This window comes from Hemibagrus wyckioides, linkage group LG02 (assembly GCF_019097595.1).
Source record: "Hemibagrus wyckioides isolate EC202008001 linkage group LG02, SWU_Hwy_1.0, whole genome shotgun sequence".
In the NCBI taxonomy this organism is placed as follows: Eukaryota; Metazoa; Chordata; class Actinopteri; order Siluriformes; family Bagridae; genus Hemibagrus; species Hemibagrus wyckioides.
In genome coordinates, this window is record NC_080711.1 from 20,736,353 (window position 1) to 20,748,520 (window position 12,168).

Genomic DNA, 12,168 nt, shown 5'->3' on the forward strand with positions numbered 1-12,168 from the left:
GTGTGTTTCTAATCGCTTTAGAACTTACAGAGAGAGTGTGTGTGGAAAATGAATGACTTTCATCGGTACAGAGGACAAACAGGATCAAATCTCCTGTGTACTTTAGCTAACAGAGCTAGCCGAAAGCTAAGGCGCGTGACTGAGCTAACATTAGCCGGCGATGCTACATGGCTCATATCAAGAGCATTTTAAAGTATAAAAGTGATTATTTTGTGGATTAAAACATTTTGAGGCACAACATCATGACTTTTAGACTTTTAGAAATAGTCTTGAAGTTTTAGGAAAATAATCAAGTACAGGGCGGAGTCACGAAGCCTGACATGAAGTGGAGTTACTGTTAGCACCGGGATTATTATTATTATTATTATTATTATTCTCGTTGAAGTGTTTTATTTCTCTTCTTGGTCTCGGCATTGTTTCTTCTGATGTGTTAATAGTTAGAGTGAATGTTGTGGTAATGAGTGAGTTCCTGTTAGCGCATCATTGTAGCAGCTGTAAAGAGTCAGTCCCTCACCAACTCGCCTTTTTATTTCCCTTCCTCTTCAATAAGACTCGTTTCTCCTTACTGATCACTAATATAACACTCTGATTAAAGACATGAAGGGGATGAGAGAGTGTCTTCTTGAAATATTTTCTTTCCTACATGAATGTCAGTTTCCACTGATGAAATTTGTCATCTCCGTGACATACTGATGTGGTTAAATGTGTCAAATGTTTTCCAGGATCTGTTGTTGATGATGTGGAGGAAGCCGAGACCACCGAGGTATGTGTCAGGAAAAAAGGACTAGGATTAATATATTATATACTACAATATCAAATATATTAGTTTTTCATTTTTAACTTGTGTGTGTATTAAGGTCACTGATCCAAGCGTCCAGCTCCTTTGCTCTGAACACGACCCTCAGATGTCAGCTGATGCCCTGGTAATTTTATATTTGTTATTTTTAAAACAATAAAGTGCAATAAAAACACCAAGGCTGACGCTCTTTCCCGGATGTACTCACCGGACCCCCAACCAGAGGAACATGAACCAGTACTCCCACCAGACTTATTTGTATGTCCCATCCTTTGGGTGCTGGATGAGGACATTCGTGCCACCGCCACCGCAGGACCTGCTCTGCTGGGAGGTCCAGAAGACAAAATGTATGTTCCACCATCACTTCGTCTTGCTCTCCTGGACGCGGTACACGCTTCACCAGGCTCTGGCCATCCAGGCAGACAGCGCACCGTCTCACTCCTCCAAAACAGGTATTGGTGGCCAAACATGATCAGTGACATTAACCGGTTCATGAAAGGATGCTCCGTTTGCGCCGTCATTTCCACGCCGCGCCATCTACCGGAAGGGAAACTCATGCCACTCCCGATTCCCCACCGACCATGGTCTCACCTAGGAGTTGACTTCATCAGCGATCTACCCAAATCAGACGGCTTCACCACCATCCTCGTTGTGGTAGATCGGTTCTCTAAGGCATGCAAGCTCATACCCCTTAAGGGCCTCCCCACAGCCATGGAGACAGCTAAAGCCCTCTTCCACCAAGTGTTCAAACATTTTGGCATCCCTGAGGACATTGTTTCGGACAGAGGGCCCCAATTCACCTCCAGGGTGTGGCGTGGGTTCCTAAAACAGCTAGGGGTATCAGTGAGCTTATCTTCAGGTTACCATCTGCAATCTAACGGCCAAACGGAGAGAAAGATCCAAGAGATTGGGCACTAGGGTTAGAGAGCATACCTCAGAGCGTACTGCCGTGACCACCAACATGATTGGAACCAATACCTGCCGGGCGATCGAGTCTGGCTTTTACGCAGGACCTCCGCCTCAAACTCCCATGTAGAAAGCTTAGTCCCCGCTACATCGGTCCCTTCGATGTCTGGAGGCGTATTAATGACGTCTTGTATGAGCTCGTCCTCCCTGCGCGCTACCGGATCTCTCCCACGTTCCATGTTTCTCTTCTCAAACCTTATTCTAACCCTGTTCTCTCTCCTCCCACAGAGCCCGAGATCTCGTCGCCGCCCGAGATCGACGCAGACAGCTCTGTCTACCAGGTCCGAGAGGTTATGAACTCCAGGCGACGTGGCGGCTGTCTGCAATATCTAATCGACTGGGAGGGGTATGGTCCCGAGGAAAGATCTTGGGTGGACTGAGGGAACATCCTCGATCCAGCGCTGCTCGCCGAGTTCCATCAGCACTGCCCAGATCCACCCGCTCCCAGAGGCCGCGTTCGCCCCCGTCGTTGCTCTTGGACGTCTGGAGACGCCCGTGGGGGGGGGGGTGTTTACGGTCATGGGCACGCCAACCTCAACCACGCTCCCGTGCTCACAATCACCTGACCTTTTAATCACCTCAACCTGCACTCTCTCACAGCACATATTTAAAGCACTTACTCGCAGAGGACAGCGGTGAGTATTAACACTATTTAGTAGTGACGTGCGTGTTTCAGTTCTGTCTGCCTGCGTTTCCTGTTGCCTATGTTATGTTACCTGCCTACCTATTTGCCTGAGTTTGTTTGTGTTTCGTTTCTTCCTCTGCAACCTCAGATATTTAAAGAAATAAAGAGGAGATTTTGGATTCTCTCTGTCTCCCGAGTCTGTGGATACAATATTTAAGCAACAAAGACCAAGAGCTTTTACTTCTTCTGCTTCAACACACACCATGATCTCTACATCCCTACTGCTGCTGCTGCTGGCAGCCGTACACTGTAAGTGTTTTTACATTTGACCTGTAATACAGTTTTGGTTCCTTAAAGCTTTTCGCTTTTCCATCATTAAAATAACTTTTCTTTAACAGGTGTTCACTGTGTTGAGCTGATCCAGACCGGATCCACAGTATTAACTCCTGGTCAGTCACTGACTCTGACCTGTAAAGTGTCTGGATATAGAAACTGGATACGACAACCTGCAGGAAAAACTCTGGAGTGGGTCGGATGTATATGTGGTAGCGGTAACATTTACTACAGTGAGAAAAAACATTTACTACAGTGAGAAAAGTAGGTTTCAGATTTCCATAGACACGTCCAGCAGCACAGTGACATTAACAGGACAGAACATGCAGACTGAAGACACAGCTGTGTATTACTGCGTTTGTCACCACAATGAGACAAACAACATCCCTGTACAAAAACTCCTCATCCAGTGTTCATTATAACAGAATGTCCAAAAGACACAACACTGATCTATAGAAGTCAAAATAACACAAAATATACCACAAATGAGAAGAAAGTGTTTCAATCCAGTTATTTTTTAGTCAATAGTGTTGATTTAAAACCATAATATTTTATCTGTAATATTGCTCCACATCATAAACACTATTATAGTCATATCACTATCCAGAACTTTATCTAGTGTAGTGTCTTTGACTAACAATAATCACCTTGACAAATTAGAATGTGAGATCATGTGTAATGCTCTCACACTTTCTCACATATTGTTTAAATTAAAAATGTGTGAGAACGTGTGAGAGCATTTTTTCATGACTTCAGAGAGGTAGATTTTTTCTATTATCATGATCCCAGTATCATCAATCATAGAAAATAATTGTCAAAGTTGTCAAATCCTAATCACATTATATACAGATTGAAAGCATATAATGGATGGATGGATAAAAAAGCATGAAGATTGTGGGAAGAAGAAAATGTTCCAAATATAAAATCTTGTTTTGAGGTAGGTTTATAAAAAAGTCTTCTTTGTAAGAATTTTTCTCCCCACTATAAACCCACATATCCTCCATCAGATGAATCTCCTCCTCATGATTTAAATACATTTCAGATACATTCTCCTCCCATCATCAGCAGATAAGCAAATCCATGCGTCAGAGCTGGATCTCACTCTATTTATATGATGTGATGGTGTCTGTTAAACTTTGGAGAACAGAGAAGACTCCAGTACAAACAACACACACCATGTTCTCTACATCTCTACTGCTCCTGCTGGCAGCTGCTTCTTGTGAGTGCTTTATCAAATTCATTCATTTACTAGATGAAGAATAAAGGTGCAGCAGATATTGTGTGAGATATCACCATGTGTTTTCCTCCACAGATGTACATGGTGTGGAACTGACTCAGCCTGCTTCCATGACAGTCCAGCCAGGCCAGAGTCTCTCCATCCACTGCAAGGTTTCATATTCAGTTACGGGCAGTCACACAGCTTGGATCCGACAACCTGCAGGAAAAGCTCTGGAGTGGATTGGATACATCAGTAGTGGTGGGAGTACAGCTTACAGTGACAAACTGAAAAATAAGTTCAGCATCTCCAGAGACACTTCTACTAACACAATAACAATTGGAGGACAGAACATGCAGACTGAAGACACAGCTGTGTATTACTGCGCTGGTTACACACAGTGGGACAGAATAGTGGATTCCTCTTACAAAAACCTTATGAGACATGTTACACACATCCTCTCAATGCAACTAATAAATCATCTCAGTCACACTTTCACTTTCTTCCTTTGGAATGAAGACAGAATCGTTTGCAGCATTTTAAAACACAGTCACACAAAGTCATTTTTAAATAAATAATAAAACATTACTGAAAGAGTGTTCATTCTAAACCATTATTAATCCCTTCAATTTACAGGATTTTAACCAGCAGATGGAATCAGTGTTTACTGAGTGGATTCAGGAATAATACAGCATGTTTCCAGCAGTGTGTTGTGTTTAACACACAGTCTGTTCTCACAGTGTGAGGTGCAATAATTGAAACAACTGAAGGAGGCAGCAGAGTTTAACAAATAAAGTGAAAAAAAAAAAAAAGAATCCATAAACTGTATTCACTATAAGACTCATTCAGTACAAATCATTATCAGACAAACATCTGATTTATTTTTCATAATTTAGGATTATTTGAATTACATATTACCTGAGATTACACGTGACATAAAAATAAAATACAGTACAAATAAACAAAAAATAAATATAAAAAAAAATACATTACATCCTCCTTTATCCATCGTTCATCAACACTTTTCTGAAACCACTGCTAAGTTTGAGTTTTACAGATTAATTGTTTAATTGAACACTTTAATGTCTTTGTGACTTGCATCCAAATTGGGAAAAAAAGGGAAAAAAGAGAAGCAGTTGCTTTAAATTATTCCATCATTCACAAAGATTTAACAACAGACATGTCGTTGGCATGAGCTCCTGACTGAATGAATCAGTGATGATTTGTGACCTGAATTATTTATTTAATTAATTTCACTTTCTATTAGACACAGAGATGAAAAACAACAGTTTCTGAACAGACCAGAACATTCTTCTGGGTGTTACAGTGATACACAGTGATGGATTAAAAAATCATGAGATCTAATGAGTAAAGAGCAGTGATGAACCTGACAGCATGAAACACACCCAGAGTCTTACAGGAAGCTTTTTCTCATCTCAGCTGTTCCTCTGTGAATGTTTTTATATCTCTAGTGGGCGTGTCATGCAAATGAAATCCTGTATTTGAACCATTTATGCTGAAACATTCAGCCCAACAACATACCAGCAGTTTGTGTTCATTTACAGCAGCAGGAATCATTTTAATTCTTTGAGATGGGACTAGGCAGTGTTTTGAGTTACTTTACTCTAGCAATCTTCATTCGACGTTAGTATTATTATTTATTTATTATAAAGATTTTAAGGATTTTTTTGCTTTCTTTTTTTTAACATAAAAATATCTTTGTGTGTTCTTGCAGATTCCTGCAGTCAGACACTGATCGAGTCTGATCCAGTGATCATCAAACCTGATCAGTCTCATAAACTGACCTGCACAGCCTCTGGATTTGACTTTAGTAGCTACTGGATGGCTTGGATCAGACAGGCGCCTGGAAAAGGGCTGGAATTTCTTGCAACTATCCACGGTGGTAGCATATATTACTCCAGCGCTATTAAGGGCCGCTTCACCATCTCCAGAGACAACAGTAAGAAGCAGGTGTATCTGCAGATGAACAGCATGAGGACAGAAGACACTGCAGTTTATTACTGCGCCCGTGACACACAGTGATACTTCCCCTTAGACATCAGTACAAAAACACATACTTGCTATAGTCACATGACAAACCCACATTTTCAGAAGCTGTGGATTCATGGAGGTCAAAGAACCAAAATATTTTCATTCTCTCTGACTGACCTGTTACCACTTGCTGATTTTTACTGGATTGTTCTAAATATTTCTTTAAAATATCTTAACTAATATTGATTTCCAAATTGATTAATTATTTAAACCAATAGATTTACTATTTTTACCACTGATACTGTATCTGAGTGCTTTCTCTCTCTTTTAAACTGTGCTGATAAAAATGCTCCACTTCTGAATTCCTACTTTATGTTTTTTTGCTGCTCCAAGTCAGATGTTTTTTTATTGACAGCCAGAAGATTATAATCTTTTTCTCATAAATAACTCATTCTAGTTATTGTTCATTTGAAAAGAGGAATTTTATGCCTCTAGAGGGCAGTCTGTACAAACTCAACCACACAATCATTACATAAAGTGTCTTAGTACCCTGTGTTGATCTATTGTCTAATTTTATACAAATAAATGCCTGATTAAACCTTTATATGAAATGTGAATTTCTCTGCATGTGAATTTTTTTTTCTTTCAGAGAAAGTAATACTAAAAATGATCTAAAGTAAAGTGGATAATTACGGCTTCTCCGATTCTAATAAATAGTGAGAGTGAAACATTTAGTTGTTGCTTTTCTACACAGAACCTTATAATCATCCACTCATCTATACAGTGAGCAGCATGTGGTTGTGGATTGAACACCTCCATAGTGGTCATGGACACTCCCTATTCAAATAGAGTCGTGTATAAACAGCATGTTCTTGACTGCTCTAGTTTCCAGTGAGCTCTGTGATAGATAACACTCCCATACACTTTAAATCTGGGTGAAGCAGAACTCAGAGAAGGATGATTTTAGGACAGTGTATTTTACTGATACTCATTTCATGTAAGTTTATGTTTTTTTCTGTTGTGACTAATAGCATTATATCATTATAAAATAACATTACCTAGTTCTACTCTTCTCTTCCAGATTCTTATGGACAGTCCCTGACCTCCTCTGCTTCTGTGGTGAAGAGACCTGGAGAGTCGGTCACTCTGTCCTGTACTGTCTCTGGATTCTCAATGAGCAGCTACTACTTGCACTGGATCCGTCAGAAACCAGGACAAGGACTGGAGTGGATCGGATACATTGATTATGGCACTGGCACTACATTCGCTCAGTCACTGCAGGGCCAGTTCTCCATCACTAAAGACACCATTAAAAACATGCTGAAAGCTGAAGACACGGCAGTTTATTACTGTGCACGAGACTCACACTGACACAACAGACTCCAGAGCTGTACAAAAACTTACACAAGCACGTCCTCATGAGCTGTAAATATTCCCTCAGCAGGAAGCTGCACCCCAGAGACATTTATTATGCAGAACAACATCCATTCACACTCAGCACTCAGATCTTCTTTATTCCAATCTAATTTAGCAGTTATTAATATTAATAATAATAATCCCCATGTTATGTATCACATTTACATTATGATGTCTTTAATTATTTGACTTGAGGCAAATCAGCTCTAGGACAATGATTCTGATGACTAGTTGTGATTATATACTGTACTATTCATGCTTTTATTCCTCCTTTGTGATAGCAGCTGCAGGAACACTACAGGTAAATGATTAATTTCCTGAATTTAGAAACAGAGTCTGTTCAGCAGCACAGAATCTGGCAAGAGATCACGTGATATGTACATGTTTTCTGCAGCATCATTACTACAAACTCCTAAATATGAAAATCAGCAGCACACTTGTTTTCAAGAAGGATTCATGAAATTATGGAATCTAACAGCTGAAAGATGTTCATGTAAATTCACCCATATATATATATATATATAATCAGCCTATTGCTCACCCCAACTTCATTTCACACAACTGAATAAAATAGCTTGATGATGGAGCTGATGGTTGCTCAATACTACATCTTTGTTATAATGTTAACCAAAGGTACCTGAGACTTCTTTACTGTATATTTCTTCCATCAGAATATCTTGACTGTGTTGATGATGACCTTTGATTGTTATGTTTTATCTGCTAGGTGTCAGCAGTGATGAGATCAGACTGGACCAGTCTCCTGTTGTGGTAAAGAGACCTGGAGAAACTGTGAAGATCTCTTGTAGGATACATGGCTTTGATGTGACTGAGTACTACATGCACTGGATACGACAGAAACCAGGGAAAGCTCTGGAATGGGTTGGATATGTGAACTCTGGTACAACAGATGAACCCCCATATGCAGACTCCATGAAAAGGCATTTTCTCCTCTCTGAAGATGTCTCAGAAAGCACACAGTACATAGAGGCCAAGAGTCTGAGGACAGAGGACACTGGGGTTTATTACTGCGCTTATTACTACAGCTGTACTAAAACCAGACACACATTGTAACTGAACTAACTAAATTTTCTTCACTTGTAATTCATACACAGATAAACACAGCCTGTATATAGATACTACTCCAATTATCCTTAATTGTACCCAGATTTAACCCACAGTGGGAGTGGGCTAAACCACATTTTTTTTAAACATACTAAAAATACTAACAATTTTTTTTTATTAAATTATTTCACTCCTGGATAGAGTGGAAAAATGCCCATGATAGAAATGGCAGCTCTGTCAGCATGCTGTGTGAATGTGGTTCTGACTGTTCCTCACCCAACAAACTAACAGACTAATAGGATTAAAAACAAACCTCCTGTGTGTATTAGTGCATGCTCAGAACACACTACAACTTCACCATATCAACAATACCACACATTTATGTGGCTCATCTAGCACAGAAATCATAACATACAGAAACTACAGAGACCTATGGCCTCTCTGTAAACCCTGCAGCTGGAAACCGTGTCATAGCAGCTTTTGTAGAAATGTAACTAACACCTTCTGAACACTCAGTCAGCTGTACTAAAACCAAACACACATTTTTACACAGTGTTTATATTGAACGAGTCACATGTACTCTTATCATTTATCTATTCTATATCTATCTGAAGTTAATTTTAATTTTAATCTTTACTTATTTTGATTTACATATATTAATCTCACTTATCTTAATATGTGCTTCAGGAATATAATTATGAGTTATCAGCCATGACAAAAGTTTACCAGAAGTATAAAATAGTATATATAATGACCTCATCTAATGTCCATGTTTCTAGCAAATTCGAGAAAGGAAAGCAGGTCAGAAAGGTCTGACCTGCGTATATATGTCCTCACTAACTATATAGGGAGCTAGGAACAGAGTATGCCTTGAGCATAGGAGAGAAGAAGGGCATAACAGGCCACAGATATGAAAACAATAAGATATGAGACTCATATGACAGCATGAGGGTGCAAAACAACCAGAGTTAAAATTAGAAGCAAAATTCATACACAATATACAAACATAATGCAGAAGCACGGTAAAGGCGGACATCACAGAGTGATGAGAAGCTAAAGAGATATGATGCTTATGTAGGCCCGTAAGCTGTGTATAAAAAAAGAACCATTCTAGTGGCTGGTAATAACTAAAACAAGTGAAAAAACGGCAAAAGCACCGAATGGCAGTCGAGCATAGATGTGAGGTACAGGTGAAATATGCATGAATGATGGGAGGGAAATAAACTAAAAACTAGACCAAACTAACCTAAATTAAACTAAACAAAACTAAACTATAAACAGAGCAAATAAGTTAGCCACTAGGCAATAAGCAAAACTAAGCAAGTAAGTAAATAAGGATAGCACCATCCCTTAAGAGTTGGGGAAATTAATTAAATGCCAGGCAACCACAATGATCCTCACAAAGCAAGTGCACAAGTACACAAGTGTATAGGATACAATAATAATAAATCCATTCCTTAAATACAATACATGGTGTATTTAGTAATGCCTAAATTTTAGCAAATACTAACACTTGTTAAAGCCGAACCATGATAAACAGCCCTAGGCCTGACTTAAAGGCCAGCAGTTGGTATCCACAGGGTCATCAGTATAGATAAACACTAAAGGGAAGGAGGGGTTGTTATTATAGGGCATATTAATTAGCAGAAAAAAATTCCTTACGTCAAAACACTTATGAGACAAATAGGAGGCGTAGCAATAGCAATAGGAGGGGTAAAGATACCAGTACAAACAGAGGGGGTTTTTGTACGGGGGGTGTGCACTTGACCACATCAGGCCTGAAGCTGTGTATTTTGAGTGCCAATTTTGGTGTTATTGTTTTTTGCAGTAAAGCCGGTTGCTTCTTCTCAACCACGCCTGGAGAAGTTTCTTTATTTTATTTTTATAGATTAGTAAAGTTTTGTAAGTATTTGGTAATAATGGGTAATTAGAGAAGTCTTCAGAACCACCCTGTAATGTGTCCACTCAGAGGGGGACATCTTCCAGATTATTTTCCAGATTATAACTGTGCACGAGAGTTACACTTTTATTCCTCCTATTTGTGATTCCAGCTGCAGGTACACTTCAGGTCAGTGGTTAATTTCCTAAATTTATAAACATAAAGTCTGTTCAAAAGCACAGAATCTGATTAGAGATCAAACGAAATGTACATGTTTTCTGCAGCATCATTACTACAAACTCCTAAATATAAAAATCATCTGTAGGGGGCAGCAGCACGCTTGTTTTCAAGAAGGGTTCATGAAACTATGAAATCTAACAACTGAAGGATGTTTATGCAAATTCATCCTGTTATATAAAAAAATCAGCCTGTTGCTTTCCAGTTTGTGTCACACGACTGAATCAAAGAGTTGATGATGGGGCTGAGGGTCACTCAATACTACATCTTTGTTATAATGATAACCAAAGGTACCTGAGACTTCTTTTGTGTATATATCTTGACTGTGTTGATGATGATCTTTGATTGTTATGTTTTATCTGCTAGGTGTCAGCAGTGATGAGATCAGACTGGACCAGTCTCCTGCTGTGGTAAAGAGACCTGGAGAAACTGTGAAGATCTCTTGTAAGATAAGTGGATATTCAATGACAAGCAACTACATACACTGGATACGACAGAATCCAGGGAAAGCTCTGGAATGGCTTGGCCGGATGAATACAGGCAATAATCAAGCAATATATGCAGAGTCTGTGAAGAACCAGCTCACCTTAACAGAAGACGTCTCAGCAAGCACACAGTACTTAGAGACCAAGAGTCTGAGGACAGAGGACACTGCAGTTTATTACTGTGCCCGACAAGCCACAGTGACTGGAGCTGAGGAAGCAGCTGTACTAAAACCAGACAAACATTTTCACAGAGTTTATTTTAAACAAGTCACATGTACTGTTATCATTTATCTATTATGTTCTGTGGTTATTAAAAAGATAAATTATATTTTATTTACAATTGATTATATTACAATAATCTTTTTTTTTGTATTCGAGTGCCGGCTCCAGAGTCCATCCCAGGAACACTGAGTGTACAGCCTGGACATGTTACACATTCACACACTCCTTCACATTTAGAAAAGACAAATCACCTGCTGATTCAATTTCTTGAAGCACATTATTTCAGACTTTTGAATAAGAAAGAAGATGAAGTATAGAGAACAGTTTCACTGTTGAGTTGTTGATAGATATTAGATTTCAGCTTTGTCTTCTGCTCACTAGAGATTACAATTCTTCTTCAGAATTTAAAAACACCTGATCTAGAATCTTCTCAGCTATTTCTCTCTGGATTCATCAGTTAAAGCCTCTAGAGTGCAGACTATACCAGAATGAACATCATGTTCTATTGAACAGTTTGATTATAATGTTAAATGTAGTTCATGCTGTTTAGAAAACACTGCAATATTGCACCATGTCAGAGTCAAATATAGAAGCAGTTACTCACAGCAATTATTATTAAGTTCTCAAAAACATAAACCAGGAAATTTGCAGAATCATTTCTGTGTTAATGTAATTCTCTAGAGTCTACACATGACTGATAATGACATAAAGGATTGTTTATCTAATTATTATTATTTTCATGTATTATGGCAGAGATTCAGATAAATTTGAGGGAACTGGAAATGGAGCAGTTTTCAACAGGTGAATTATTTTCCACATTAAATTGATATTGATTAAAACAGGGTGTGAGTGTGATTAACAGCTGCAGAGCTGCACTCAACACAGCCTCTCTGGAATGTTTATGCAAATCTGCATCTCCTCTTGTAATATTAGCAGCGT

General features: G+C 39.0%; 1 pseudogene and 3 gene segments (V, D, J or C); all 4 read left to right on the forward strand.

Annotated features, from left to right (window-relative positions):
• The first annotated feature begins 2,650 nt into the window (after positions 1–2,650).
• LOC131370303 (Ig heavy chain V region 5A-like) lies at positions 2,651–4,227 on the forward strand (annotated as a pseudogene).
• Positions 4,228–5,507: 1,280 nt separating this feature from the next.
• LOC131364902 (Ig heavy chain V region 914-like) lies at positions 5,508–6,010 on the forward strand. The segment is given in 2 exon segments: positions 5,508–5,580; positions 5,672–6,010. Coding segments are annotated over 2 exon segments (360 nt in total).
• Positions 6,011–7,925: 1,915 nt separating this feature from the next.
• Positions 7,926–8,415, forward strand: LOC131370309 (immunoglobulin heavy variable 1-69-2-like). The segment is given in 2 exon segments: positions 7,926–7,977; positions 8,069–8,415. Coding segments are annotated over 2 exon segments (399 nt in total).
• Positions 8,416–10,760: 2,345 nt separating this feature from the next.
• Positions 10,761–11,418, forward strand: LOC131370317 (immunoglobulin heavy variable 1-3-like). The segment is given in 3 exon segments: positions 10,761–10,812; positions 10,889–11,229; positions 11,386–11,418. Coding segments are annotated over 3 exon segments (426 nt in total).
• Positions 11,419–12,168: the final 750 nt, after the last annotated feature.